Raw genomic sequence first — 26,489 nt, 5'->3', positions numbered from 1 at the left:
ATCAAGGTTTTTGGTGAATGGTTGTCCCCTTTAGACTAGTAATCATGTCATCTTTTTTTTACCTTGTTTCCTGTCAAATTTCTGGAACAAGGGTGCGTGATTTGCATGTGGAAAGAAAATAATCTAATTTTTGTTAAATATTTCACAATAAAATTCCTTTTTATTTTGCTCCACCTAGTGGATAGATTACTTCCTTTCCACATGTATAGCATAGAGTTTGAGTTCTACAATTTGTGTTTGGAATTGATTTTTGGTTATGCTTATTTTATATTTGATGTATATATTTTTATGTGCATGGTCAGGCACAAACGGGGGAGATTGTCATAGAAATTACAACTGGCCTCAAGACTTTTCAGATCTCAGCTTTTGTTCTTAAAACCTATTGATCCAGTCCCCTGCCTTTTGTTATTCTAAACACTTTAAACATTTGTTCTCTCTCTCTTTTGTAATTCCAAACACCTCCTGAACCTCTGTCTTCTCCACTTCTTTGTTACGACAGACACCCCTGTCATGATATCCTCACCAGGACGGGAAGGCCTCACACCTCAAACTTCCCGTCCTGGCCTAGACCATTGTTCCTTTGTCTATATTCAAAGTATACCGCGCTTTTCTTTGCATCCCTCGACCACTGTTTGATGTCCGTCACCTTATTATGACGTGTATAGATGGGTCAGCCAACCAAATCTCTGATAGCGTCACATCCTTGTATTGAGCACATATAAGGCTGCGCCAGACGAGCTTTGACTTCACTTCTTTCTGATGAACCACTGTGATTTATCCTGAGGTCCTTTTGCAATCGTATTGTTTTCTTAATAAATCTGACAACCTTTTTGTGCGAACCTTGGCAAATTTTTTCAAGTTTTTTGACTTAAGATCAGAACTTCTTCAACACTGTCTCTGTCAATATTCACACTGTCTGGTAAGGGGCACACAAGAGCCGTTAGCCATAAATTGACAGGGGCTCTAACCCAAGAAGTTCTGGCCAAAAGTCGGTCCTATAAGATCATGTGTAGATCCTACATTATTGATTTGATAAGTACAGAGATCCGTTTGGGACTTAGGCTGGTCAGAGATTAAGTGGTGATCTGCCACCATTTTGCTGAATCCTGTCAAATCATTTCAGATCTGTATGGCATCCTAGTCTGTTCAGACTAGAGCTTAAATACCCATTAACATAGTAGCAAATCACTTAATGCAAAATAGTGAGACAAAAATAGAAGAATAGAAGATTTAATTCCAAATTGTGAACCAGTTTCATGTTTCTACAATGATTTGTCACTGCAAGTTTAGAAGAAGTTTACAAAAATAGAAGATCAGGTTGTTGGCCTAAATGGTGAAATATTGTGTAAAAGCACTGACATTCAGTACATCAAATAATTACACAAATAAACATGGTAAAGAACAGGCCCATGCATAAAATGGCAGCATGCACTTTGAGATACAGAGGTTCCCTTGAACAATAAACATGACATGAGGTTCTCCATGACAGTACACAATAAATTACTTATCTAAAAAGCCATTGAAATTAGATCACTGTCTAGTGTTTCAGGTTCCCAGTTACGTCAACCTCTCATTTTTTGTTTTTCAGTACAAGTGCTTCTCACACACTCCCTCTCTCCTGCGTCACACACTCCCTCTCTCCTGCGTCACACACCCCCTCTCTCCTGTGTCACACACTCCCTCTCTCCTGCGTCACACACCCCCTCTCTCCTGCGTCACACCCCCCCTCTCTCCTGCGTCATACACCCTCTCTCCTGCGTCACACACCCCCTCTCTCCTGCGTCACACACCCCCTCTCTCCTGCGTCACACACTCCCTCTCTCCTGCGTCACACACTCTCGCTCCCCTCTGAACACTCCCGCTCCCCTCTTCTCCCCAAAGCAGCTCCCTACACCTGCCGGGTCAGTAGTAGGCCTTGTGTGTGTGTGTGTGTGTGTGTGGTGGAGGGGCTCGTGGGCGGGGTCAGATCTCCTGGAGGAGGTTGGAGGGGAAGAAGCCCAGCTTGCGTCCGGTGCTGACCTTCAGATACCCGTTCACCTCCTCGCCCTTCTTCACCACGATCTGCAGCGCAGCAGAGTAGGGGAACTGGGGTTTAACTATGGTACAAGATGAGGCCATTTTTCTTATGCACACACACATTTATTCTCTCACTCTCTCTCTTTCTTTCTCTCTCACTCACTCTATCTCACTCTCTCCCCATATCTTTCCCTCTCACACAGTCTTCTACCTGGTCTTTCTTCAGAGTGATCTGTCCCATCTCTCTGTTCCCTACGAAGGACCGCATCACCTTGAACACCCTCTCGCCAGCGCGCACTCTGATGATGTAGTTGGTGGGCAGGTAGCCCGTCTTCTCCCCGATCTTGCCCTGGGCCACAGGCAGAACGGACAGACCCGGTCAGAACACAACAGTCCCTGTCCAAAGAGTTGACAGATAAAGTCTGTCTAGATTGCGAGACAGCTATTACTAGCTTTATATAGTAGGCCTATAAGGTCTTTCTATAGTAGGCCTATAAGGTCTTTCTATAGTAGGCCTATACGGTCTTTCTATAGTAGGCCTGTACGGTCTTTCTATAGTAGGCCTATACGGTCTTTCTATAGTAGGCCTATATGATCTTTCTATAGTAGGCTTGTACGGTCTTTCTATAGTAGGCCTATACGGTCTTTCTATAGTAGACCTATACAGTTTGTCAGCTGGACTCACCCTCCACCACTCCTCATTGGAGTCGTCTATGACAGTGATGCGGTCACCAGGACTGGAGGGCAGATGGACGGACAGGTTGATGGATTAAGTTGTCATAGTCCAAATATAGAATTTACCACAAAATCCAAATGACTCAAACGATGGACAGACAATGAAAGGTCAGACAATGAAAAGGGCCAACATCTAGTCCCTCCTCTCAACACTTTGGGATAGATGTGCTGCATGATTAGCTGGATGGAGTTTTCACCATCTTGTTGTAATCAAATGATCTTGTGTCCAGGGAGGAGGGACTAGGGGCATACTGTACCTCCCAGAGCCTGAGGGAGACTGGGCATACAGGGAAAACTCACAAGAAGTCAAGGTCGTCCTTCTCAATGGCCTTGAAGCGATACAGAGCCAGGTAGTAGTGGGACTGAGAGAACGCCCCCATCTGCTTCTTATTCTGACACAAACAAACATGTTTACTGTGAAGTCATCTGGACTCTTTCTGACGTACGGAAAATAATCTGAAAAAAGTGACTCACTCCTCTCTCTGTTCGCTGTTACTTTTGAGTGTCCCGTCTGCGTGTCTTACCTTGTCATCAGTTTTGTCACCTTTGTCCCCCTTCTTGTCTCCCTCAGGCTTCCCTACAGTGACATGAGACAAGGACATCATACAATAAAACCCCCTCTATCAAGGTAGGATGCACCTCCTCACTAACCTTGACTCAGGTAGATATGCATGTCATGTCTTTGTACATGGCTTTTTAATGCTCTTGTGTATGTTTAATTATGCTTAAAGGAGTAGTAAAGGGAAAAATCATGTTTAGCCCTGTTTTAAGGTTACTTATGATCTTATACAATGGTTCAGATCAAAACCTTGACAAAACTAGCACTTTTGAGAAAGTCTGATAATTTCTCTACCACCGTTTTGGTCATACAATGGATGTGGGTGGGCACCGTGAAAAATCATTCAAAAAAACTCAATTTCAAAGACAAGAAATTCACCGAGGTGTAAGTTGGCGTTCTGACATATAATACGCCATAAAGTAAGATCTTAGTTTATCTGGAAAGGCTTTTTTAAATATTTAGCATAGAATTATTTAGTCACAGCACATACGTGTGTAAACTTCTGCCAACTAGGTAGCCTAGCAACATAAACAATAACAATAGCTACCGTAAGTAGTTCCGCTTCCTGAATCCCCTCTGCGGATTGATCTACACATCTACAACGGTCGCGTCAATACAAGTCAATGGATTTCATAAAATGATCAATAAAACCGGATTCATACTTTGTGGCGAATTTGATGTCAGAACACCAACGGACACCAATTACCCCCTCGGTGAGCTTCTTGTCTTGATGATTTTTCACGGTGCCCACCCACATCCATTGTATGACCTAAATGGTGGTAGAGCAATTATCAACTTTCTCACAAGTGCTAGTTTTGTCAACTTTTTGTTTGTTTTTTTGATTGTATATGATCATAAGTAACCTTAAAACAGGGCTAAACATGATTTTTCCCTTTACTACTCCTTTAACTGTCATCTAGATATACCTCAGGCCTAAATAGCTTCTCTCACCCTCTCCTCCTTCCTCATTCTCTTTAGGTTGTTGGGCATCCTCTTCCTCCATCATCATCATCATCATCTGGAAGAGAGTGACACCATTAGACATAATAGCCACACAGTATAATTGATGCAGAGACATCCCATGACACTCTAACTGTCTGAATAAGACCTGCGTCCCCAGGGTTCTACTGGCTGAATAAGACCTGTGTCCCCAGGGTCCTACTGGCTGAATAAGACCTGCGTCCCCAGGGTCCTACTGGCTGAATAAGACCTGCGTCCCCAGGGCCCGACTCACATTCTTCTTGTCCTCAGAGCCCTTCTTGCGTTCCTTGTTTGCCATTACAACCCCAACCCGCAGGGTATCAAAGACAGGGTCGCTCCGGTTGGCCTGGGCTGGATGGATGGATGGATGGATGGATGGATGGATGGATGGATGGATGGATGGATGGATGGATGATGGATGGGTGGGTGGATGGATGGATGATGGATAGATGGATGGATGGATGATGGATTTATGGATGGATGGATGGATGGATGGATGGATGGATGGATGGATGGATGGATGGATGGATGGATGGATGGATGGATGGATGGATGGATGGATGGATGGATGATGGATGGATGGATGATGGATGGATGGATGGACGGACGGGGAGAGAGATGGAGGAGGAAGTGTCAAGAGGACAGGAAAGATATTGAGAATAGCAGAGGAGTGAACAAGCATCACTACGACGTTAAACACTGATTATAGTATCTACAGTATATTACCTTCCCAATAGACCTCAGATCAAGATGCTCAGTCAGCTGACTCTTGCGTTTACCTACCAGTGTTAAACCAAACTGATCCCCATGCATTCAGACCCCAGAGAGTTCCTGAGCTGGTTCAGGCTGTGGGAGCCTGGGAGAGACAGGCTGGGAGAGACAGGCTGGGAGTGACAGGCTGGGAGAGAAAGGCTGGGAGAGACAGGCTGGGAGAGACAGTCTGGGAGAGACAGGCTGGGAGAGACAGGCTGGTAGAGACAGGCTGGACTGACCTGCGTCAGGCTGGTCACTGCTGTACAGGGGGGAGCTGTAGGCCCGTCGGAAGCCTGGGGGCTGGGAGAGGAACAGAGAACAGAGCAGATGTGTGACGTTAGTGACTCTTGTTAAGATGACTCTTGTTAAGATGACTCTTGTTAAACTGACTCTTGTTAAACTGACTCTTGTTAAGATGACTCTTGTTGAGATTACTCTTGTTAAGATGACTCTTGTTAAGATGATTCTTGTTAAGATGATTCTTGTTAAACTGACTCTTGTTAAGCTGACTCTTGTTAAACTGATTCTTTTGTGACAAATTACACCATGTGGACCAGTAAAACAAAGGGAGTGAAGTTTCAAGAGGTGATTAAAAAAAATCTTACAATTTTACCAAAGCACTTCTGAAACTCGACATAGGACTGGCACTGGTGGTGGATGTTGGTCTTGCAGTTCTTACATCTCAACGCAAACTTGTTATTGACTGCCAAGAGAGAAGAAACCTGTCAGTCAGTATTAGAATGTTTCAGCCACTCTGACATGTAACAATCTCTAGGCTACATAGAGATAGATAGATAGATAGATAGATAGATAGATAGATAGATAGATAGATAGATAGATAGATAGATAGATAGATAGATAGATAGATATTAGACACAGATATTTGGCGTTTCAGCAGTGGAAAAAGTACAGCAAGGTTGGAAAAATCACTGGATACAGAGTAGTAAGCATAAAAAAGAGGAAGAACTATACAAATTCATATGTGCAGCATTTGTACAGTATAGTATAGAATAGAATAAATATATGTACATACATACATCCAGGCTGTATAGATATGTCTAGTAATACACATAGATACATAAATACATACATACATACATACATACATACATACATACATACATACATACACACACACACACACACACACACACACACACACACACACCACACACACGCATACATACATGCACACCTCCACAACACTCCGGCCCTGTTATATGAGTGAAGGAGCCACAGAGGTAGTGAGAACTTACGGACAATCATACGAGCGCAAACGTCGCAGAACTTGGGTTTCTTGCAGTAGTGGTCCTTGAACTTGTGAGGTTTGTCGTTGACCAGGATGACCTCCTGAGGAGGTTCTGGCTCCTTCTCCTCCACCTCTACCTCCTCGTCATAGATGAAGTATACCTGCAGAGAGTGGAAGGGGCTGCGTCATCATACTTCATACAATAGAGCTGCCTTAACCTGGCCTGACTGTCTGAATACATCTACTGTATAGAGCTGCCTTGACCTGTCTGGACACATCTCAATACCTCCAGAGAGATGCCTTGACCTGTCTGGACACATCTCAATACCTCCAGAGAGATGCTTTCACCTGTCTGGACACATCTCAATACCTCCAGAGAGATGCCATTACCTGTCTGGACACATCTCAATACCTCCAGAGAGATGCTTTCACCTGTCTGGACACATCTCAATACCTCCAGAGAGATGCTTTCACCTGTCTGGACACATCTCAATACCTCCAGAGAGATGCCATCACCTGTCTGGACACATCTCAATACCTCCAGAGAGATGCCATTACCTGTCTGGACACATCTCAATACCTCCAGAGAGATGCTTTCACCTGTCTGGACACATCTCAATACCTCCAGAGAGATGCTTTCACCTGTCTGGACACATCTCAATACCTCCAGAGAGATGCCATCACCTGTCTGGACACATCTCAATACCTCCAGAGAGATGCTTTCACCTGTCTGGACACATCTCAATACCTCCAGAGAGATGCTTTCACCTGCCTGGACACATCTCAATACCTCCAGAGAGATGCCATCACCTGCTCCAGGCCATGTCTCACCCCAGACCTAGTTAGGATCTACATTACAGAAGGATATTTCTTTAATTCTAATTTTAACCATTGATCAACTCAAGGGGCCCTGCTCATGTGAAGCACACTTAATACGTATGTTCCTCCCTGCAGAGCAGCAGACTCAGGGAGATATTAACCCTGGTTCATGTGAATCTAATTGGTCCCCAGTACGCTTGCATGTCCATTCTGGCTAACATTTTAGAGAGGATGGTGTTACCACCAGCAAGGGCAGACTGGTGTGCTGCGGTCTCTCTGCCTGTTTGTCTGTAACTCACAGTGTTGTCCTCCTCTTTAACAATGTTTTCAGCAGCCGGGGGGTTGTCATGGATATCAACAGAATGCTTATCTTCCAGCCTATCACAGACAAGGAAACAAACAGGAACCAATCAGATAGAATTACATTAGATGATGTTTTAGTTTATGATGTGTGACTTTCAGCTTCCTCTCACATGGTTTTCTTAGTTCATTCAGAAAACGAGGGTGATATATCTATTTCTGTATGCAGTGTAGTTCAACAACAGAAGACAGACTCACTGGTCATACTGAGCCATGTTGTGATGTTTATCTCTCCTGCTGTGCCTCCTCCCACCTGAGAGAGAACAGAAACAACTGGGGCTCAGCCAGGTAGGTAGGTAGGTAGGTGGGTAGATAGGTGGTTGGTTGGGTAGGTAGGTAGATAGGTAGGTAGGTGAGGTAGGTAGGTAGGTAGGTAGGTAGGTAGGTAAGTAGGTAGGTAGGTAGGTAGGTAGGTAGGTGAGGTAGGTAGGTAGGTAGGTAGGTAGGTAGGTAGGTAGGTAGGTAGGTAGGTAGGTAGGTAAGAAAGTAGGTAGGTAGGTAGGTAGGTGGGTGGGTAGGTAGCAGAGGAGGCTCGTCCATTGAGGTAGGGGAGACAGTTCTCCTCAGTTTTTGGAGAGAAGAGAGTGATTCAAATATAAATATATTAATTTATTTATTTATAAATAATATTTAATATTATCTCAGTTTTGTTCATGAAGCAGGTTTTCCCTATGGATAAAAACCCATTGTTGAAATTCTAAAGCTCCAACAGTGACATCTATAACATGCAGCTGGAGGACCCATAGATATCTATGGAAGGGAGGAATGCCTCCCTTGGGCGTGTCCCTTAGGGCGTCTATCAATGTAATGCCAATTTTTCATTGTAATTTGTGATTGGACAAAACGCTGAAAAATTACCGCAAGGGAGGACATAGCCCTTCTCAGGGGGCGATCACACCTGGAAATGATGCTAAGAGCGGACGCTTCAAGACGCTTGAACGCTTGAAACGCCTGGGCCAAATATGACGATAACGAAATGGCGCTTCTCGCGTCTGACGCTCAAAAGTTGAAAATTATGGAACGCCAAATGGGTCATAATTCGCCTTGATTTTTCGCCGTCACCAGGCGTGTTTTCGTTGAAAAACGGCGTATTGGACGGCGCAAATCCTCGCAATGCGCCGTTTACTAAGCGCCTGGCACAGCCAGGCGTCGGTTATGGTTAAATACGCCTGTCGCCGTCAGGCGTTTATTAAACGCCGCCAGGCGTCTCATAAGCAAATTTTTGAAAGGTACCGCCCACTGGCCTCTACGGTGACTCAGGTAGTACAATTGTCCGAATGAGGGTCCACTTCAGAACACGGTAAGTGCACTAGGCTACTTTTAATAACATATTACAGTGTTATCTAGCTATTATATTACACCAGCTTTGAACTATTTTACTCATTAAGTACCGAAAGCATTTGATAAAAAAAAGATAAAATAATTAATAGAAAATAGATTCAATAAAAGCATTTAGCAAAGACAGCTTTGATTGCCAGCTAGCTAGCTACAGATTTAGAACACTAGTCAGCTAATGATGGCTACAGACAGTAGGCCTATAGCTAATACAATGTTTGCCTAAACTTAACCTACCGGCAGATTGCCATTAGCTAGCAATAGTCTACATTTAACAATTACAAACATATTTAAGTTAAGTTACAGTTGGTGCTTCTGTGTCTCTTGGTAGTTTGCAATTAATCATCACCACCTCATTATTTGCAGAGACTTCAGAAAGCAAAACATACAATGCAATATATTGTCTCAGTCTAAAAATACGCTGTGATGCCTATTATGAGGGAAAGGGAGGAAGTTAGAGCGTTGAAGGGGGTTGTTTATCAGATGTTGTGGTATTTTGTTTATTGGTTGTTTTTTATTGGGTGTTGCAGCTGGCAGGTGAAGGCCTATGGCCAGAGAAAACCCTCCACCTACATTGGGGACTTTGACATCAACCGCTGGTACCACGCCCAGATGCCTGGCTCTCAGGTATTTGAAACGGATGGACCAGTTCTATCTCCTGTATATAACTGCTCTGCTACTCTACAGGGCTAGTAGTGAAGTCCAGCGTTGTTTGACTGATTAATAGACTTTATTGGAGAATAAAAAACATGTACAGCCAGTGCATAATAGCAGTACACAAATTAAAGTAAACTGTCAAGGATGTCTGAAGACAGTCTCAGATTTATCCTTAGATTTATCCATTGTGGTGTGTGTGTGTGTGTGTGTGTGTGTGTGTGTGTGTGTGTGTGTGTGTTTCTTGTGTGTGTGTGTGTGTTTCTTGTATGTTCCAGAGCGGGAGATTTATTCCAGAGCGGGTGAGTCCCTGGACGGCGTGGTGGAGATGATGGCCCCCTGACTGCACCCTGAGCAGAGGACTGGCCTACACCTGCCCTGCACACCTGAACAGTTATACTGCCCCACCACATACAACTTTGTGCACACTCTCACACACACATGTGCACATATATGCCCCTCCACACACATAAATGGTCCAAAACCCTGCTGCAAGGCTACTGACTAGGTCCAGAACGTCCTGTCACATTACTCTAATCCTGGACTCCTTACACTGGCTCCCCATCAGTTTTAGGACCCAGTTTAAGGTACTTGTCATCACTTTTAGAGCTCTGCATGGTCAAACACTATAAACGCATCTTTAAAAAAAAAAAAAATGTAACGACTGCAGTGCTGTTGCATAAAAGCAATAACACATTTGAGGGCTTCTGACCGCAGCACTGCCGTGCCAATAACCACACACTCCCTCTCGTGTGTTATTTCTTACGTAAACTATTGACGGTGAGGCTGCACACAAACCACCGACACACCGCCAACCAGTCACTGTCACTAAAATGAGCTTTGTATGTGTTGTGTGTGTGTGTATGCCTCTAGATCAGGCAGGGTTTAGTGACCCTGCGCTGTGCCCTGGAGTGGGCCTGGGACAAGGTGGTCCACATCAAGGAAGAGCTATATTTTATGTTATGTTTTATGCTATATTTTAGAAAAATTATTCACTCTGTTTTTTTATAATATGTTACTTAGTACTTTGTGTACTAGCAGTAATTCCATAAATACAGCTGTTGATCTGAGACTGATTTCTTGTAACATCTTAATGGTTTAATTTACTACGATGTGATAGAGTCAAGAGATCTGGTGGGTGCTAATGGCCAGATTGGACCAGAGACATCGCCAGCCTGGAGGAAAGAGATAACCTTATCCAGTCCGCCACCAAGTTCTACCTGGAGGGAGATTGCAGGAGGACCTTTTCTGATTAAATCCCCAAAAATTGTTACAATCTTTGACACTGCTTTATTAAGATTAATTGATAAAATAAACCTCACCTCAACTTGAACACACAAACCTTGTTAGTAGTATTTTTTTAAGCATTACATAGCTCAGTTCATCATAACTTGTGGTCAGGTACATTACACATAACCTACGCCTCAGCTTTAACATGTTTACACACTAATAGAGCCCTGCCCAGGAGGAGGAAGGCTGGAAGGTAAAAGAAGAGTAGAAAAGGCAAACTGTGTTGTGCCAAAGAGAGGAGATTGTAAGATGCCACTCTCCATGTACTCTCCACACTTCATACGAGGTGTGGATAGGCAGTCTCAGTGTTATAATACAGGTGTTGGCCTCTGGGAAGATGCGCTTTAGCTCTGCCCCCTGAACATGCAGGAACTCCAGGTGTGGTTCCACTGGGAAGCACAGACGCGGTACTGCTGAAGCCCCCGATGCGAAGACTAACACTGTAACAGTGTTAGAGGATATGATTCCTTTTCTGAAATCACAGACAAAAGTATGCTTACTAAAGACAATATAGAGGACCATTACTTGAAATGCCCATGGAGAGTATTGCTCACAAAAGGAGCTGTAAAAGTACTGCTGACATTTAAGAACATGCTATAGATCAGTAATGGAATGACCTTGCTGTTTTTATTATATTACATTACAATCATCTAGCAGATGTTTTTATCCAAAACGACTTATAATTGCATTTAACATAGGTAATCAGTGTACTTCTACTCGATCAAATCGATGGTAAAAAGTGTTAGAGGATATTGGCCGATAGATGCTACCCCTGAAGTCTTAATAGACAGCCAATAAACATATCTTGAGTCTAGAGTAAAATATATGCTCCCCATATTCTTACAGTAGCCTAGCCTAATGGTGAAATACAATTAGCCTACTTTGTAGTGGGAACATTATTTGATATAGGCCTATTGGTCGATCGAAATAGGTCCCCAAAATCTTACATAAATGGTTATTAAAATGTCCCCCATACAGTAATTAAAAAAACATGAATAATGCCATAACTATTCTGTCATAATATGTCATAATACTAACTAGCCACTACTATCAGTTGACCAACGTACCTAGATTTATGTATGCAAATTCATAAACAGTGATTTTGTCAGCTTGGATATTGTCCGAAAGTAGAAGACGTGTGCAGTCGTTTAATGTTCTTTTGCAGTGAAGCAGAAAGTTATTTCGTGCCATCTTTCTTGGTCAATACGTGTACAGTAGCATATCCTCACATGACACTCACGACCATAATGGCCTGATTGGAACAGAGACATCACAAGCCTGGAGGAAAGAGATAAATTGTACTACCTGAGTCACCGTAGAGGCCAGTGGGCGGTACCTTTCAAAAATTTGCTTATGAGACGCCTGGCGGCGTTTAATAAACGCCTGACGGCGACAGGCGTATTTAACCATGACCGACGCCTGGCGGCGCCAGGCGCTTATTAAACGGCGCATTGCGAGGATTTGCGCCGTCCAATACGCCGTTTTTCAACGAAAACACGCCTGGTGACGGCGAAAAATCAAGGCGAATTATGACCCATTTGGCGTTCCATATCAACTCGTCCAAAACATTTCTAGAGACTGGTCGCAACACCGGATCGGAGAAATGCACTGAACAGCCTGGCTCCTGCTTGCGTGAGAATTGATCGCTTTGCGGTGGGTGACAGAAACCCAAATGAGCTGATCCCATAGCTGTAGTCTACCATTGCTAGCTAGCCATGAGCGAACTGTTGGATACTGCATTTGCTGTGCAACGTATTCCATTGTCCAGTTGTCAAATCTATTTGCCAACAAACTGTTTGAGCCAGCACACCTCAGTGTCCCCTAATCAAAAACATTTTTTCATATATATCACCTAACCTCTCCAGCACCTCACCAATATCAATTATTTTATTTTAGAGAAGAGTACAATCCATTACAACAACTATTGCCTACAATGTTTTATTGTTGTTTTGATATATTTTATCATGAATAGCCTATGATAAATAAATGTTGCATAAAGAAAGTGTTATTCAGTTTTTCATATGCTAAAATTTACTGTAAATCCACATTTTAAAGCTGATAGTTCAAATAATAACTGACTGAGGGAAAGTGCCCCCGGCGCCCATTGGTGGTTCGCCTCTCTTCCTCCTGTCCTCCTCAGTTTTTTGAGTCACCAGCTGCCACTGGTAGGTAGGAAGGTGGGTGGGTGGGTAGGTAGGTAGGTAGTTAGGTAGGTGGGTAGATAGGTAGGTGGGTGGGGTTGGTTGGGTAGGTAGGTGGGTGGGTAGGTAGGTAGGTATCTAGGTAGGTACTGTAGGTAGGTACTGTAGGTAGGTAGGTACTGTAGGTAGGAAGGAAGGTAGGTAGGTAGATCTGAAACCTGACACAATAACCGTCCTATGAAAATATTACATGCAGTTATGGGCAAGATCATTCACTGTAACTAAACTTACACACACACACACACATCCTTTCAGAGAGACGCACTCCTATACACACTTGTTCACTCTACTATTCTGGGGCAGGGTAACTCAATCTCACCCAGGCTAAATTTGGGTGCCTTGCCAAGCAAAGAATAAGTTGAGAAGTTGTGGAAGAAATCAAACTGTCAAACTGAAACCATGCTTATAGAGAATAATACATTTAAGTCCATTAGCTTTTATGCTTATCACTTTTGCAATGTAATTAGATTTAGATACAAGGCAATGAAAGAGAATATTGAAAATTCTGCAAGTATATCTGTCCGTTGTCTATATAAACATACCCTATTATACAACACTCACCAAACTCCTGTTACAAAATAAAAATTTCTTGGACTCCCAATGAAGTAGATCAGTCAGAGAAGATCTTCCAAGGCTGATCTGTTTGGATCGTGAGTTTCTTCTTCCTCAAGTTGTCTGTGGTCCAGGACAGTCCGCCTCAGGTGAGCCGATCCACCTGTATTCCAGACATGGTCCAGAGTCAGAACCTCTCTAGCAGCTGGATGGCCGTTCCTCTGAGGGTGTTTGTCCACAGGTAATCTCTGGAGGTGTCCAGACAGTGAGTAGCTGGAGCTGGGGGGCAGCGGTTGGCAGGATGACTGCTAAAGACAGCTGCCGAGCTCAGACGGAGCAGTGATGACGAGGTGAAATCAGATACTCACCCCCGCTTCTTAGCCCTGCATACCCCTCACACACACTCATACACACACACACACACTCACTCACACACACTCACACACGCTTCTTACCCCTGCATACCCCCCCTTCACACACACACACACACACACCCGCTTCTTAGCCCTGCATAGCCCTCTCTCACACACACACTCACACCAGCTTCAAGTTTGATTTCTCACATCCTGAAGGGCTAGGCCAAGAGCCATAAACCGGTTTCTAATGCACATACACTATAGTCTTGAATCCTACTGCACGCTTACAATCCTACTGCACAGTTGCAAACTCTGTACTAGAGACAAGCCTCTTCACCCTTCTTCCCCATCACTACCTAACTCGAAGCTGAAGTGGAAATAGATTAAAATAGCAATGCATATTATTTTGTGCCATTCAAGACACTTTGCTTTAGGGCAGAGAAAAACAAAATTAGGACATTATATTATATTGGAATTGGTCAACGGGCCACACACTGCCAACGAAGAAGATGATTGGGTTGGCTCATTATTTAATAATGGAAAAATGTGATTCATCTACTGTATATCTTAATCGTAACCTATAAAGAGTGAAATATATGGGAAGAGAACATTTTCGATGCTGAGGAAAGTGCACTGTTAGGCTACGTTGGATATTGTGGTGTGGTTCGAATTTATTGAAACATAATACAAAGGCCCCAGCTCAAATGTTGCAGAGGCGGCCCCGGGGTCGTCTGCTTCAGGTCTGCTTTGGCTACACTACAAAGGCCCCGTTGCATTCTGGGTAGCTATAATACCCTCTGTCCCTGTTCCAGTGCGCATGCCTGATAGAAAACTCCATTATATTTTGCACGGAATCTGCGCGAAAAATAGCAACTGTGAAATAGGGATTAAAAGGTGCATCGAGTTGTCTGGATTATATTCGAGTACACCCGTGTTTGACTGAACAGATCTTGGAACTTCGTCTGGATAATTTGCCCTCGCGATCGGACATCCTTGAGGCATCTTGGGACTCTAGAATCAAGTAAATTTATGTCAATGGTAGCTAGCAAGCTAGCCCGCTTTAGCCCCGAGATCACAGGCGCAGTCAAATGAAGCATTATTGCCCTTTGTTTTTAACCGGACGGGCAGACCTACAGACAGACGGGGAGTTGATTGACGGCTCAAATATATTGTCTGAAAGATTATCCAACCTGTGTATTGATGAGATAACGTAAATGGCCGCAAAAAATCGTAATAGCTGGCGAGCTAACTCTGGATTCTCCCGCGAGCTAGCTGGAGACTTCAAAACTTCGCAAACAGAACTGCTTGCTGCTTGTGCACATAACGGGTGTTTAGCCAGTTAGCTAGCACGAGAGCTAGCAAGTTTAGCAAAATAGTAGATAGTCTACAGTAGATATGCATTCATTATGTAATATATGCTTGAGTCTACTGTCTGTTTAAACACGCCACTTTGTGATTTCGGCGTATTTGTGCGCCTGACAGCTGTCAAAACGCAAGTTAGCTTAGCTTGGCTGGCTAGCTACTGTGCTAGCCAGCTACGCACAACTCTGCAGAAGAGGGACACTAGTCTATTGGCAGACAATATTTTCATGAATACGAAATCGCTAGTACGTATAATGACACCTAGATAGTGCTAGCTAGATAGCCAAATCGTTGCATTCTTTGCATTTATAGCTAGCTAGCCAAGTTATTAACGTCTGCGTTGTGGCTGTTACAACCAACTAGCTTGCATATGTCTTCTAACGTTAGCTTGGGTAAAGTTGGCCATTGTTAGGCCCATCTTCAACATTCAACTCTATCAAACTCTCCGGGATGCAGTTTAGAAAAGTATTCCTAGTGTTGCCGCTAGTGCAGCAGCCGGGTTGCTAATGCTCTCTGTCTATCTCTGACTCTGTCAAACCCAATCTCAGCTCCCGATTGCTGTTCGACGTGTGATTCGGGACTTAGAAGTTGACCGCGGGGGACGGTCCTTGCTCGGCGTCACATCTGGTTTTGGCAGTCTGCGTGCTTCTATCCCAACACCATGACCAGCAGACGGTGTATACCCTAGCCAAAACACGTCTTGGCTTTTCAAAGATGACAAGGTATGCCGCAAGCCAGCTAGAAAATTATGGCATTGGCTTGTCACTTACTTTCTACTTATTAGATTCCCTCCAAGGCCATATGAAATAAAGGATGCGTTCACTTGAAGTCTGATATACAAGTATGCAGTATACTTGCAGTATACGTGTCCCAATGGGAATCAAACCCACAGCCTTGATATTTGCGGGGACCAAGATCAACCATATACTTCTGCTTTCTCCTGGATTGTCCCTCAGGTGCTGGAAGGCAGTAGCTTCAAAATGATGGGAGGTAGTGAGAGTGGCAGTGGGGACAAGGATGGGCTCCAAACGCTGGCTATATACGTCCCCATTGGCTGGCAAAGGAGAGTGGAGGAGGGGTTTGTGGTGTATGTCAGGTAAGCTGGCTGGGGGTCAATCAAGCCTGTCTCAGCAATGTATAGTTACCCTATCGTAATGGGAGAGGCCTGTGTTGTAAAATAAGTCAAGGAAGTGGAAGGCGTCTGGTGGAGGTCCAGCAGGATGTATTGTCAACTGGGGCAATCCTGTGGCTCAAGTTAAATGTAGCACACTGTTAGAATCTGGAACGACTGTTCTAATCCACATGTCCTTATTTCTTCATCTCCCCGACTGACGTTGAGTCGGAGACATAATGGAAAATGTTTTTTCTCCAATTCTTTCCTCTTGTTTTCCTGTGTTTGCGCGTAGCCCCAGTGGCACGGCCCTGTCCTCCCTGGATGAGGTGAGGGCCTACCTGCTGACAGACGGCACCTGCAAATGTGGTCTGGAGTGTCCTCTGGTCATCCACAAGGTGAACTACAGCACAGTGTGAATGATGTAGTGAATTATGTAATGAATGATGTAGTGTATTGTATGTGTTTTTTCTAATATACAAAGGGAAGATTCTACTTTATATTGTGAGCATTGTCTGACCACATCCTTGTTTCTTCATGGTGTTTGATTCATGTTGTGTCTATATTCTCCCACCCAGCTGACTGTGCTGTCCTCCTCCTGTCTCCAGGTGTTCAACTTCAGCCTTGGGGTCAGAGTTCACCCCAACAACCAGCCACTGGGGAAGGTGGAGCAGGATATGACAAAGCTCTGTAACCATCGCAGGAAAGTGGTTGCCATGGCAGCACTGTGTCGCAGCATGCAGGCCTCCCAGCTGCCTTTCGTCACCCGTTACCAAGGTAACCAGGTCTGCCCCCTAAACACTGGATTCATGTGAAGTCACTCATGGGGATAGCAGAGTTGATTAAGTACTGCTCTTAACACATCATCTCTTGCTATGACACTGTTCCTTTCAGAAGCTTCCTTCTGAGAAACAGCTGATTTGTAATTCCGTTTGTTTTATTGTCTGTTTTCAGAGGTCACCAGTGGCGTAGTGGAGAGCAGAGACCCAAAGAGGATGAGGGTGGAGAAAGAAGGAGATGACAGTGGCACTTATCCTTCCAAACACCCCCTTGTCCCTCCCAGACCCAATAACAATCTCCATCCCACCCCGGGTGCCAGTCTTAAATGTTCCCCCAAATTTGTGTACTCTTACAATGGTTCCTCCCCTCTCTCCCACTCTAGCACTAACTCTCATCACTCCATGGATACACTAAGAAGACTGCCCCCTCCCCTTCCTCTCCCCCCGTCCTCCACCTCTCCTTTCCCTGGCTACAGCGCCCCCAACAGGTCCCCCCGGACCCCTACACCTCAGAACCTCAGTCAGGGTCAAAGGTCAGAAACTCCGGGCTCGCCTCGCCTGGGTCCACTCTCCCCTCCTCCCCCTCCTTCCCCTGGGACACAGGGGGGCGCCAGAGGGGGGCATTCCCATCACCCCCAGGGTGTCATTGTGAGCTCCCCCGTCTCCCCCTCTCCCTCTGTCAACTTGAACTCTCCTCATGAACGCTCGCGCCACCTCTCCACCTCCTCTCTCTCTGAGCAGGGAGCAGGAGGAGGAGGAGGCTACCCCCTCAGGAGGAAGTCCACCTCCTCCTCCCCCCTCTCCCCCGGCCTCCACTACCCCAAGTACAAGCTGGAGGACATCCTGGAGCAGTTGAAGAACTCAGGCAACGCTAGCACTAACAACCACCTCCTCCACTCCAGCCCTAACCCCAGCTCTCTGACCAACCAAAGCAACCCTCACATCCTCTCCCTGGCTCTGGAGAGAGGTGGCCGGCCTGGGAAGGCCCCTGGTGCTCCTGCAGGGCCAGCCCTAGACCTGGGTGCTGCCGGCCCCTCTGGCCTGCCGCTGGGGCCCTTCCTGCACCACCAGAGACAGCCGCACCCGGCCTCCTTCCCTGCCAGCAGCCTCCTCTCGGCTGCGGCCAAAGCCCAGGTGGCCAGCCAGATGACCCAGAGCCAGGTCCTCCCCTTGGCCCCCACCCTGGAGATCTCTAAGGAATCTCAGCAACAGCAGCAGGCGTTGAAGGTAACAAACAGCACTTTACACAACAGCCATCATCCCTCCATCACTACAAGGCCTGCTCTTCTTCACCCCCCCGCCTCCCTGCTCCCCTCCCAGCCCCCGCAGCCCCTCCCCTCGGCCGAGCGCCCCCCCTACAGGAAGCGCCAGCGACGCTCCCCCACGGTGCTCAGCATGCTAAGGGAAGGCCAGCCCATCTACAACGGCCCCCCCAGGACCCCTCCCTCAGGAGGAGGAGATGCAGTCATCAACCTCTCCTCCTCCTCCTCCTCCACGGCCTTACCCTCTCAGCCCTCCTCTACCTCAGCCCCGCCCAGACCCCAGGAGAGCCTCCCCCACCTCCTGCTCCAGCCCCCCAGGCTCCCTGCCAGGCTGCCCACCCCCCTCAGCTCCCTCTCAGGCCTCCAGAGGCAGCCCGAGGACCTGGACTTCACTACAGCCATGGGGGGAATACCGGACCCTCCAACCCAGCCTCTCTCAGCCCTGCTCCATCTGCTGAGTGTCCAGAACGCCCAAGCCCAGCTCCAGGCCCAGACCCAGAACCAGACAGCAGGGGGAAGCAGCAGCATTAGGCAGAGCCCCAGACGGTCCCCCTGCTCTCCCTCTACCAGCAGACCTCCGTCACACTCTACACAGAGCCCCTGCCAACCCAGCAGCACCCCAGGTCCAGCCCCACCCCTCTCCCCCTCCCAGAGGACCAGGCAGGCTGGAGGAGGAGGGGCCCAGTCTCCCCTGAGGTCTCTCCCCAGGACCAGTTCTCTACAGAGACTCTCTCCCTCCTCCGCACTGCCCCACGCCCAGCCTCCCCATCGCCACAGCCCCTCTGCCAGCTCCCCGTCTCCAGACAAGCTCCACCACCATCTCCGCACCATGGATCCTCCCACTCACCTCCATCCTTCCCCAGCCCAGACCCACGTCACAGCGGCTGCAGAGATGGCACACGATCGCTTATCGACACCAGGTCAGAGTGAGGGACCTCACCCTGACAGCAGCAGTGTGACAGCCTGTCCCTCCTCCTCGTCCTCCCCTAAGCCTCTGGACCTTAGCACCCCTGTTCTGGCCCTACAAGCAGCCTCCTCCACTCTGTCTGGGTTGGGGTGTCCGGATGATACCACTGGCTTTGCCACCACCAGCAACAGCACTGCAGGTTAGCATTAGCCTTCTACATTTCTATATTACTGTATGTTGTGTGATAGTTGACATGAGGTTGTAATGGTCTGTTAGTATGTTGTGTGATAGTTGACTAGACGTTGCAATGGGCTGTGTTAGTATGTTTTTGATTTTGTTTTTGATTTTGGTTATAGATGTCTGTGTTGGCATGTTGTGTGGTAGTTGATATTAGGTTATAGGGGTCTGTGTTGGTATGTTGTGTGGTAGTTGATATTAGGTTATACTGTAGGTGTGTGTGTGTGAGTATGTTGTGTGGTAGTTGATATTAGGTTATACTGTAGGTGTGTGTGTGTGAGTATGTTGTGTGGTAGTTGATATTAGGTTATAGGTGTCTGTGAGTATGTTGTGTGGTAGTTGATATTAGGTTATATGTGTCTGTGTGAGTATGTTGTGTGGTAGTTGATATTAGGTTACAGGTGTCTGTGTGAGTATGTTGTGTGGTAGTTGATATTAGGTTACAGGTGTCTGTGTGAGTATGTTGTGTGGTAGTTGATATTAGGTTATAGGTGTCTGTGTGAGGATGTTAAGGGCCCTTTCACACCGACCCTCTTTGGTCCGTTTCAATGGATAGAGGGGCATACTGGTTCTGGTTGGTTTTGGAGAGGTGAAAACACACATTCAAACAATCAAACCCTGGTCCTCCTGAAAAGTCAGGACTCGGTCTGGTTCGGTCCGCTTTATATAGAAAGCAAACCAAAATACAGTGCAGAGAACATATCATAGGCGTCCATTAAGGCCCGACTTGTACACCAGGGTACCAAAGCAGGTCTCCTCTGATGTGAAGCAGTAAGCTTAGCCTACATTTTCTCAAGATTTGCACATATTGTGTTTTCACTGTTCTTATTTGGTTGGAACACTAGATCATAATAATAAAAGCTATTATCGCAATACGCTAGCCTGGCTTTGCCATCCTGATGACATGAGCTGACATTGTTTCTCTTCGCAGATCAATCTGGCCACGATCCCATTTGAATGATTTGACTGAGTACCGGCAGATATTTGCAGGGCCACTCAGAACCGTTTATCTAATATGAGTCAGATTTTATACAACGACTGTACCCATTTGATACGATGATACGACGACTAACCCACCTTTCGTTGCCCTGATTGGTTATAGGTGTATCCAATCGCGTCCAGAAGCATTTTGGTCTGAGACCGTTGATAACGCCCCTTGCAAAACGAAAATAAACTCGGCAGCTCCAGACGCTGCTGTTGCTCCATTGCCGTCCGCAACAATGTGATTTAGTGACGGGAAATGATTTTCCCTCAGAAATGTCCTGGTCTGTCCAATAGATGAACGACCTGTACGCCTGCGTGTTATTTTTTTTACAAATGTTGTTTTGCTTAGTAAGTAGCAACTTACCCTTGAATCTGACCAAATTGAGCAAAATCTAGGTGTGAACGTGCTATAAGTGATTGTGGGTTGTGGATTGATGGACTCTCTCTCCTCTCTCAGGGTCAGAGGAGCCTGTGGGCGACGACCACCAGGGCTCCACAGAGACCAAACCTCCTGGGTCCGGCAGCCTGGGCCCTGGGCCTCTCCCCAGCCTGTCTGCCCTCGGGGGGGACTCTCCCAGCGCCCTGCCCCTCGGGGGGGACTCCCCCAGCGCCCTGCCCCTGGCCGAAGCCTTCCCCTTCATGTCCCAGGAGCAGCTCCTCCAGCTGCTGTCCTCCACAGGGGGGCTCCCCTCTCTGCTGGACCCCTCCCTCCTGGCCTCCCTGCCTCTTGGAGGGCTGTGGCTCGGGGGGCAGCATGGCCCCCCGTCTGGCACCTCCACCCAAGGACCAGAACAGCAGGCGTCTCCAGACCAGCAGATCCTCCTGCAGCAGGAGACCCAGCAGCAGCACCAAGAGCAACAACACAAACAGCAGCAGCAGCTGAATGCCCAGATCAACCAGAACTCCCTGTTCCCCCTGCTGCCCTCCCTGGTTGGAGCCCAGGGCGAGCTGCCCCTCAGCCTCCTGGCCCTGCTCAACCCCCTGCCCCCCCCGCTGGCCACTCCCTCCCCAGGCCAGGAAGGGGATCTGGGGCTGGGAGACAAACCGGGGCTCCAGGCTCTCCTTATGGCCTCCCTACTGCTGGGCCAGCAGCAGGCCATGCTGCCTCTCTCTGGGCTGGGCCAGCTCAGTCTGGACCTCCAGCCTGTCCAGCAGCACCCACACACATTGGAGGGGCTCTCCCTGGAGAAAGGCTCTCCTCTCCTGGACCCCGCGTCCCTCCCTGGCCCTGGGCTTTTGGAAGTGCTCCAGGGTCTCCTGCCCCCTCCAGCCGAGGCGTCGCTCCAGGCCCTGCATTCTCTCCTCCTCCCCGCCACCCTGCCCCCGCCCCCGGCCACCTTTCTGCCCCTCAGCCCTGCCCTGCTAACCGCTGCCCTGGGCTCTACTGACCTCCCACCACCCACCACCCAGCTCCCCCCCTCTCAGCCGGCCCAGCAGCCCCAGCATCAGGTAGGCTCCTCCTATAGCCGGGCCGCATCCTAACCCTAACCCTACACCTGACCCTAACCCTAACCTTAACCCTAAACTCTATGGTGTTCTTGCTAAACTGGGTTGCGAAAAGTAATCTCGCAACCGGGCCCTGTCCCAAACCAACCTCTAGCCTGGTCTACCTCGCCGGTGCACTCTCTCAGATTGGAGAGTTTTGTAGCATGGCAGTAACTTGACTCCCAACTCACCTGCGATTGCATCGTATGTGATGTTGCTGGAGAAGTGTCCTCTCCTCCGATATCTCTGGAGTATAGACGGCAGGCCAAGGGATTGGTTTGGAATTTGGCCGGTAGTATCAAGTTAACCTGTGTGTTTTCCCAATGAAAGGAGAGCGTTAATGCTTGCATTAGGTATCCGGTTTGATTGATCTAATTTCTCTCTCCTCACAGGTGACCTCCCTGTGCCCCTCCCACCTGTCAGGTTCACCTTCAACCCCTGAGGGGGTGGACACCCTGATCCCTCTCTCGCTGCAGGGCAAGGACACCCCCCTCCTCCAGCAGCTGCTGCCTAACCTGCTCAACCCCACTGTCCTAGGTCAGACCCCCCCCCCCCCCACACACACACACATCTGCTAATCCCACTTATTCAATTCGCACAGATTCTGAAAAAAAGCAACTGGGTGTGCGTGTGTGTCATCTGGATTTGTGTGTGTTTTGTAGGAGACCTGTCAGCATTTAGCAGCCTCCACAGCCTGCTGGGTCTAGGGGCTGGTCCTCTTATCTTGCCCCCAGTCCAGGCCTCTGCCCTGGGCATGCCTCTGCTGCAGGATGGAGCCATCAACCTCCTCAACAACATCCAGGTAGTTGGCTATAGCTCCTCTGTGTTCTGAGGTGCCCTGGTTTGCTGGTCCATTCTAGAAGCAATATTCTATGTTAATTGTCTTACGTGCTGTTTTAAGTTCACCATCTCCCCTTCCTTCAGCTCAACATTGCACCTCCCTCAGAGTCAGAGAAGCCAATCCCCATGCAAGAAACTCAAAGCCCAGTCCCATTGGAGGACATTCAAGCCAATCCGCTGGCCGCTGAGCCCAGCCGCTGCCCCGCCCCTGTCCCCGCTCCCCAGCGAGGGGAGGGGCCAGTGCCGGGGGGTGGAGTCTTGAACCCCTATGCCTCCTTCATGGACACCATCTACACCTCCTTCCTCCAGGTCAGCGCCAAGGAGCAGGAGGAGGCCCAGGCCCCTGTGCCCTCCGACCCCGCCCTCTGTGCCTTACCCCCCTCCACCCCTCTCCCCCAGGCCAGTGCCCCAGCCTCCCTGAGCCCTCGGCGGGCCTGCTCCCTGCGTAACTCGGGCCTGTCCAGACTCACCATGGAGGCCGGGGCCCACTCCCCAGCCCAGGGTACTCCCAAACCCAGTGAAGATGGCTGCTCCTCGCCCCCCCAAAGCCAACACTCCCACCCTGACCCCCCCCTGCCTCCCAGCTACCTGGAGGAGGCCAAGACGGAGGCGGTGTGCCCCTACGGGGAAGCGGGGGTAGAAAGGAAAGGGGATCTGCCCCAGATCCTAGGGTATCTGAGCCCCAGAGACGGCTGCCCTCAGGAGGAGATGGGGGGCCGGCAGCACGCTGAGCCTGGCAGGGTGAGTCTGGCTGGACAGCTCAATGCAGGTGGTTCTTCTGCTGCTCAGATGATGCCTGACCTGTATGTCTCTGTGTTTCTCTCGTCAGGACCAGAGTGCCCCGGCAGGGGGCGCCAGGAGAGGCAGGAAGAGGAAACAAACGTGAGTTGGCAAGTCTTCCCTCTCCCAATGCCTTTTGTGTTTCAGCCCCCTCAACTCCTAGATGTGTATGATTATGCTCTGCTCTATGTGCTGATAATGACCATCATCTGATGTTGCTTCCTGTGTGTTCATCCTCCAGGCTACAGAACGTTCTGGAAGACTTCAGAGATATGGACACTGCTGCACTGGAGGAAGCCAGGCCCACAGTAAGAGGACTATCCCTTCATCCATCTTGTTTGGTTTGGTTTGATAAAAGTGTAGCTGTATTGGGGCCTAGCTATGCTCAGTGGCCTGCTCTACCCTGTTCTATGCCTGGTGTATTACATTCACATGTTTACATTTTAGTCATCTAGCAGACACTTTTATCCAAAGGTCTATGGCGCATGCTAACCATCCTGGCCTATACGGGCGGCGAGTAGCTCAGGAGGTAGAGCGGCCAGCTGGGGATCACAAGGTCCCCGGTTCAATCCCAGCTTCCGGAGTGTGCTTGAGCAAGACACTGATCCCCCAAAATCACACGCTCACGGCGCAGTAGTTAGTACTGTGGCCTCACAGCAAGAAGGTCTCCGGGCCTTTCTGTGCGGAGTTTGCATGTCCCCGTGTTCACAAGGGTTCCTCCCAAAGAACCCAATATGAAAAACATGCAGAAGGCTCTTCAGTCTCTCTTGGACTTGGTCCCCGGGCGCCATGAACGATGTCTGCTCCTGGTGTGCTCCTGGCTGCTCCTGTAGGAGGACGGCTTGGATGGGATAAATGCAGGGAACACTTTCCACCAGCAACCCCCGATTGCATGTGTGTGTTGTGTGATGTCGCCACTCACGTGTGTAATTCTGTCATCACCGTGGTGAATTAAAAAGGACCAGAGGTCCTGTAATTATTATGGGCTATGCTAAATAGACTTGCCTATGCCATACTATCTGTCCTTATCTATGCTATGCTAACGAACCTGACCTCTAAACTATACTATGTTATGCAATGCTACCCAGTTCGGCCTATAGTCTGTGGTATGCTAACTAGCCTAATAGCTGAATTTATGTGATGTTATGCTATGACACAAACCCCAGGCTATGCTAGGCTAGGCTATGCTAGGCTAGCAGCTTGTTGACAGAGATGTGTTGTTATTCTGTGTTCTAGGCGGTGTTATTGAAGCCTGAGAGATCGGTCAGGGGTCGGAGGAGAAGGGGCGCCAGGTCTCAGAGGCAGTGATTGGACCAGGATCCCCCAGCAGTCAATAGTCAACCATTCACTGAGTTCACAACCCTCCTCACCACTCCATCAAGGCCCTGCCTGCCACCCAGGCTCCCTCACGCTCCTATAAACTGCACTAATAGAAACCTGCGTCACTGCGGCCATGTCTGCCTCCTAGCTCAATGTAGGAGGGATCTAGCTGAGGATCAGTGAGAAGTTCAACAATTGCTTTCACTTAGGTCCTCTCTCTCTAGTCCAGAACATGAATTGCTTGACCTTGTGATCAGAGATCGGCAAGGATGTATTAAGAATTATTTTGACGAGAAAACCTGTACTGTTCTTACGTGTGTTTACTATGAGTCGGGTAAAGCACATCTACTTGAAAGACCAATGTTTGCTCTCTGTTGAGGTGTGTTTGTGTGATTTGTGTGTGTTTGAGATCTGTATACTTCCGCAGTGCGTTTGACACTAAACATGGTTCGTATTCACCTTGCATATTAGAAATACTTGAGATACCTTTGATTTCTTACATTGCATGTGGAGTTTGAACTTGTGTGACGACTCTTGGTTCTGCCATGCCTGAGAAGCTAAATCAAGTGCACCTCTAGTGTTTTGACTCTGTTGAAGGTGTGTCCCCCAGGTTTGTCAGTCACCTGCTGTTGCTGAGCCCACTCACTGTGCCACCATGGTAGTCCTGCACCCAGAGAGCCTGCAGCTGGGCCACCCCAATTGCAGACACACACACACGCATATATACACACACACACAAAACTAGATTAGCCACCAGGGTCAATCTGTGGTTCTGAGTTCAGGGATCACCTGCTTTTCGGACAACAAATTCTGCTCACATCAACCTTCCCATATTCTCTGTCTATGTCTGAATGATGTTCACCACAGAGATGGCATAGAACTCTGTATCTCTACAGTAACCTCCTAGGAGGACCTTCTGCGGTCCACTGTCGGCCATGTTGGACCTGGAATGCCGTCAAAGCCTCTGCTTTCTGGGAGACTCCCCCTGGGGGGGAAGCAGGGGAAGGGTGATAATGCCACCTGTATGTGTCTGCATGTCAGGTTAGTTAGCAAAGCTTCAATTAGGTCCTTCCATGAGGGCGTGGTTCATGAGGAGCGTGGTCCATGAGGGCGTGGTCCATAAGGGCGTGGTCCATGAGGGCGTGGTTGAAGAGAAGAGGCGATGCTGAGAGATCAGGTGGATCTGTAGCTGTTCTGTCTCTCCTCCCCCACTGCCTGGGACTCCTCACATCTCACTATTTAAATCAAATGGAAAAGAAAGCAGAATATGCAATTTCTACACTTAGAGATTTGTACATATGTACAGTTAATGTGTTTTATTTTGATTTTATAATGTTAGAGAGGAAAACAATGAATTGTGAATTTTCTGGGAATTGTAATTAAGTATTTTCTCATTCTACATTTGCTTTCAATACTTATGTTAAAAAGACGAAGATTAAATTGTGGACTGTAGCTTTCTTTTTATATGGGAGTTTTTTTTTTTTAATTTAATATTAAACTATTTACAGAAAATGGTCACATCATTGTATTGATTCTGTTACGAGTTGGAAGTCCTTTCCTCA

The 26,489-nt window shown here is 47.7% G+C and overlaps 2 protein-coding genes across 2 annotated transcripts; one reads left to right on the top strand and one right to left on the bottom strand.

Moving 5' to 3' along the window:
* Positions 1-1,962: 1,962 nt before the first annotated feature.
* stac3 (SH3 and cysteine rich domain 3) lies at positions 1,963-7,687 on the bottom strand (the record flags this gene model as incomplete). The annotated part of the gene is made up of 12 exons (XM_084445227.1): positions 1,963-2,061; positions 2,228-2,365; positions 2,702-2,753; positions 3,052-3,143; positions 3,276-3,328; positions 4,262-4,328; positions 4,545-4,642; positions 5,284-5,344; positions 5,650-5,747; positions 6,301-6,454; positions 7,412-7,490; positions 7,671-7,687. 12 exons carry the CDS (start codon positions 7,685-7,687, stop codon positions 1,963-1,965), a joined length of 1,008 nt encoding a protein of 335 aa, XP_084301353.1.
* A 7,062-nt stretch (positions 7,688-14,749) lies between these two features.
* Positions 14,750-26,352, top strand: mbd6 (methyl-CpG binding domain protein 6). Its single transcript, XM_084446001.1, has 13 exons — positions 14,750-14,881; positions 15,771-15,944; positions 16,179-16,318; positions 16,629-16,731; positions 16,942-17,110; positions 17,288-19,480; positions 20,960-21,951; positions 22,380-22,524; positions 22,650-22,789; positions 22,912-23,568; positions 23,657-23,709; positions 23,849-23,915; positions 24,844-26,352. The coding sequence occupies exons 3-13, from the start codon at positions 16,203-16,205 to the stop codon at positions 24,913-24,915; spliced, it is 4,707 nt and encodes a 1,568-aa protein (XP_084302127.1). The 5' UTR covers positions 14,750-14,881; positions 15,771-15,944; positions 16,179-16,202; the 3' UTR covers positions 24,916-26,352.
* Positions 26,353-26,489: the final 137 nt, after the last annotated feature.

Source organism: Borostomias antarcticus (genome assembly GCF_949987555.1).
Source record: "Borostomias antarcticus genome assembly, chromosome: 11".
In the NCBI taxonomy this organism is placed as follows: Eukaryota; Metazoa; Chordata; class Actinopteri; order Stomiiformes; family Stomiidae; genus Borostomias; species Borostomias antarcticus.
This window is presented reverse-complemented; position numbering and strand designations above follow the sequence as displayed.